The 4956-nt window shown below is 41.1% G+C and overlaps 1 protein-coding gene across 1 annotated transcript in view; it reads right to left on the bottom strand.

Annotated features, from left to right (window-relative positions):
* Positions 1–1237: 1237 nt before the first annotated feature.
* LOC107578603 (vacuolar protein sorting-associated protein 37B-like) overlaps positions 1238–4956 on the bottom strand; it is a 5349-nt gene continuing 1630 nt past the window's right edge. Inside the window, exons 3-4 of the mRNA XM_016264546.1 lie at positions 2516–2586; positions 1238–2428 (exon numbers count right to left, since the gene is read on the bottom strand). Coding sequence (XP_016120032.1) covers positions 2027–2428; positions 2516–2586 — 473 coding nt within the window. The 3' untranslated portion in view covers positions 1238–2026. The remainder of the gene's footprint in view (positions 2429–2515; positions 2587–4956) is intronic.

Raw genomic sequence — 4956 nt, 5'->3', positions numbered from 1 at the left:
CTTAAATTGCTTTCCTTTTTACCATAATCAGGTTGGTATCAACTATCAGCCGCCGACTGTGGTTCCAGGAGGCGATCTGGCCAAAGTTCAAAGGGCAGTCTGTATGTTGAGCAACACCACAGCCATCGCTGAGGCCTGGGCCCGTCTGGATCAAAAGTTTGATCTAATGTACGCAAAGAGAGCCTTCGTGCACTGGTACGTTGGAGAAGGTATGGAGGAGGGTGAGTTTGCGGAGGCCCGTGAAGATTTAGCCGCTCTCGAGAAAGATTACGAAGAGGTGGGAGTCGACACTCCCGAAGGAGACGGTGAAGAGGGAGAAGAATAAATGTAACTTTACTCTTAAAAGTTTTGAATATAGCAATAAATATCGACATTTCACGTTTGTTAGTCTTTTAGGCATTTATTATTCAGCATTTAAAAAATCTAGTCACCAATAGCCACTAATCAAACAGCTACAATGTACAGTACATTACATAAGGAGTGTTACAGGTTACCACACTACAGATAAAACAGTTCAAAAGGATTCTGCACCATTTATTGTCTTCATAAACAGAAAGTTGTAGATGGCTTCGAAGATTTATCAAAGCACAGCGACGGTGTGAATAAATGCTTTCTTCATTAAATGTCATTTGTTTGTTCTGTAGCAAGGCACATTTGATTTCTTTTACCTGTACTGTACTTACATCAGTATACAGTAAGTGACTTTACTCTCTAACTTTACAGACTTGCATAATAACATCCTTCATATAAAACGTGCTCAAGAATTGTCACAACCCAGCATGACAGTTCTTACTTCAAAGTACCTGCACTTCTCTGCAAAGACAAGATTTCATCAGAAATACAGTGCCAAAATAGATCACTTTACATATCGGAAATGTTGTAAACAGCTGTGACGAGAGGGGAGGGGCCGAGAGCCGTGGGAACGGAGCGAGGCCGGTGGAGTAAATGATAATGAGCGACACCTGCACCACTCACCGGTCTCGAGTCCCACGGAGGAGCTCCGGAAGGATAAAAGGAGGAGTTACGACAGTGAAAGACGAGAGAGGACCAGGCCTGGACTTTATTTTGTGTTTTGTGTGCAGTCGTCCGTGAGGGGCTGCCGCTTTACTTTCATTTTGTGTTTGTTTATTTTATTAAAGTTTTCTTTAGATGTTCGCCGGTTCCCCCTCCTTCTTCCCGTGACTACGAACTTTGTTACAACAGCATTCTAATTTTATAATATTTATATTATATTTAATATAGTAGCTGTTTAAGGATAGTTTTATTCAGTTTAGGATAATTAAACCGTTTACTAAAGTCTGATTAACACTAAGAAAGTCTTTCTATAACAGACTTACTGTCAGGCTGGTCTGTTAATGCCACAGGAGTATTTAAACATTTCATGTTAGAATGAAATCAAACAAGTCCAACAAACCCACTATATTCAAAACCACTGAACAGAGCGCGCATGGAACAGGTGGAGTGCATCTTTGGTCAGTTTTTAACCCAGAAGTCCAAAATGTCAATATAGTCTGTTATCGTTACAGCGACATAATATAAAAGGACACAGTAAAATTGTCTTACATGTGCATAAGGACCCATTTTCAAATCAGTCTCAATATAATTTTCAGTTAAATTAGGATATTTACATGAGGAATGCAATACTCCCATTGTTTAGAAGTCACACTACTTTTCAGATTAAAACTTTTGATTCTGAATCATAATCGTCTTAATGCATCTTACAGCATTTTATGTTATGCAAACGAACTGAAATCAATTCTTTGATAATCAACAGGCAGGTCCACAAGAAATCTTTAGATCTTTCTGCACTTTCTGTGTTGATTATGTGAGAAAAAAATTAATCCCAATATTTAATACATACAAGTGGCAGAGAGTGAGCAGAAATCTGCTGAACTTCTGAATTCTGTGGACACAGATTCTGTGTGGACCTGCAGAAATCCAAACCGGTTTGCGATCAAAGTGCATCTAAAGAAAGAGAGGAAAATGGCATTTCACGTTCTAGTGGAAACGCTCAGGCAGAAGAACATCATTGCATTATAAAACCTGCCCGCGGGGGAAGACCAGCTCCGGGTCCTTGAGGGGGTGCTTGTGGGTATGGACATGAATATGATGGCACCGTGTTTGGCAGAGGAGCACCGATGCTCTGAGGGTTGTAAGGCATGGCTGATGGTTGAGATGTCGGTGCAGGTCTTACATGAGCTGGAGAACCATTAGCTAGCCTTTGGAAAGGTGCGGTGGAGTTATGGGTCTCCTGAGGTTGTGAGGGCTCATTAGAGGAACTCTGAGGAAGATGAACACCCTTCAGCACCATCTCCTGGAGCTTATCGATCTTCACACGCCTCAGATGTGCCAGCTTCCTCTTGCTCTGGTAATCATCAATGAAGCTGTCCAGAGGCAAGGATCCATCCAAGAATGAATCGGCCATGTTCTACGAAACACGTGGGAGAATCTTAGGACATTGTACATGGTGTAAAAATCAGTTATGCATTTCTGAAAACGTGGACAATGTTGATACCTCTGTTTCTTCTTCGATCTTGGCTCCCTCGGTTTGCAAAAGAGCCAACAATGTGTCTAGTGAACGATTTCCTGAAAAAAGATCCAGTTTAAAACATGAATGTGTGTAAAATTGCTTCAATATTTCATCAGTGGCATCCAGTTGTACTACATTAGCAGTTAGAAAGACAGTCACATTAATATTGCAATCTCTAATTGGACAGTCGTCTGAGAAATAGTTATTTTGCATTTTAAGTAATGCGTCTGCTCAAATAATAATGGGTCATGGAGGAACAGTTCACCCAAAAATGAAAATTAGCTGAAAATGTGCTCACCCTCAGGCCATTCAAGAAGAACATGAGTTTGTAGATTTGGGGAAATGTAGCATTCCATCACTTGCTCACCAATGGATCCTCTGCAGTGAATGGGTGCCGTCAGAATGAGAGTCCAAACAGCTGATAAAAACATCACAATAATCCACACCACTCCAGTCCATCAGTTAATGTCTTGAAAAGCTGTGTTTTAAGAAACATATCCATCAAGATGTTTTTAACTTCAAACCATTGCTTCTGGCTAAAATACCAGTCCATACAAATAATAACACTTCCTCCAATGAAAAAGTCCTCTCACATCAAAATACATTTGCTTAGAACTGATTTGGACTGTAAACAGTGCTTGATCTGTGCTCCTGATTCAGATGAGATGACTTTCACTGGAGAAATAAATCATATGGATAGAAGACAAGTATTTTAGCCAGAAGCAATGGTTTGAGGTTAAAAACATCTTGATGGATTTGTTTCTTACAAACATGCAGCTTTTCTCTTCACAAGACATTAACTGATGGACTGGAGTGGTGTGGGTTACTTGTGAGGCTTTTATCAGCTGTTTGGAGTCTCATTCTGATGGCACCCATTCACTGCAGAGGATCCATTGGTGAGCAAGTGATGGAATGCTACATTTCTCCAAATCCGTTCTGATGAAGAAACATACTAATCTACATCTTGGATTGCCTGATGGGGAGTAAATCTTTAGCAAATTTTCATTTTTGGGTGAACTAATAATTGAGACAGTGCTGTAAGCATTTTGCATTGCTTTCATAGAAATACTGTACCGGATAGTGATCAAACAGACCCATAAAGACCACAGGTCTAATAATAAAAGGAGTGTTTTACATAATGTGGATAAGTTTACATCAGTGTAGAGTTTCTTTTGGAAATTATTCAAGCAGTCTTTGTATCAGTGTAATTCTAGTCTATCTGCTGTATCCTACTGACCCCGATAAACTCACTTTCAAAACTTCTGCTCGGCTAAATTTACTCTGACAACACAAGATAAAAGGCTTCTTAAAATAAATCATGGAGAAAACTGGATAAATACAGACCACAAAATACAATCCTTTAACACTGACGTGTGTGCAGATTTAATCTGAGATGATCAGTATCAGCTGCAACTCAAGAGAGCAGCAAATAAATAAATGGGGCAGTTGTGGCCTAATGGTTAGAGAGTCAGACTTGTAACCCAAAGGTTGTGGGTTTGAGTCTCGGTACCAGCAGGGATTGTAGGTGGGGGGAGTGAATGACCCCCACCTAGGTGAAGGTGCTCTCTTCCACCTTCACGACTGAGGTGAGACCAAACCCCCAACTGCTCCACGTGCGCCGCAGCAAAAATGGCTGCCCACTGCTCTGGGTGTGTGTTCACAGTGTGTGTGTGTGTGCACTTTGATGGGTTAAATGCAGAGCACAAATTCCCAAGTATGGGACACGATACTTTGCCACATGTCAATTTCACTTCACTCACTTATAAAGAGGAAGCATTTTGTGACCAAACAGGTTCACCAGGATGCTTTATTGTTTGACACCAAAGGAGGAAGACAAAAAAGGTTTGGATAAAAGAAAGATGTGCTCTTTTATGTTCCTGTCTAAACTAGAATATTTGAAGTTTGACGGGTAAAAATGATTTGGATACTGAGGTCATGCTTAAAAAATGTCTGAACATCATGCATGCATGTGTCAAATGCTGCAGGATGTTTTCTCTGCGCTAACTTTACTTTTCTTCATCAGTTTTGGTGAGACCCTTGAGCAAGGCACTGAACCCTCAACTGCTCCCCGGCCGCCACAGCAAAAATGGCTGCCCATTGCTCCGGATGTGTGTGTGTGTGTGTGTGTGTGTGTGTGTTCACTACTCACTGCTGTGTGTGTGCACTTGGATGGATGAAATGCAAAGCACAGATTCCAAGTATGGGACACGATACTTGGCTACACGTCACGTCATTCACTCACTTTTTTTAAATTGCCTAAAATGTCCAGGTTAGGGTTAGTCCTTCTGCATTATATGCACGTGTATTTCAATTGCTTTGACGGTCTCTGTAAATCCCGCCTTCTCACACACTATGATTGGTCAATTATGTACAACGCCTACACCAGGGGTGTCCAACCCTGCTCCTGGAGAGCTACCGTCCTGCAG

Source organism: Sinocyclocheilus grahami, unplaced genomic scaffold (genome assembly GCF_001515645.1).
Source record: "Sinocyclocheilus grahami isolate Dianchi unplaced genomic scaffold, SAMN03320097.WGS_v1.1 scaffold11088.1, whole genome shotgun sequence".
NCBI classification, from domain to species: Eukaryota; Metazoa; Chordata; class Actinopteri; order Cypriniformes; family Cyprinidae; genus Sinocyclocheilus; species Sinocyclocheilus grahami.
Note: the sequence above shows the minus strand (reverse complement) of the source record. Positions and strands in the feature narration are given on the sequence as shown.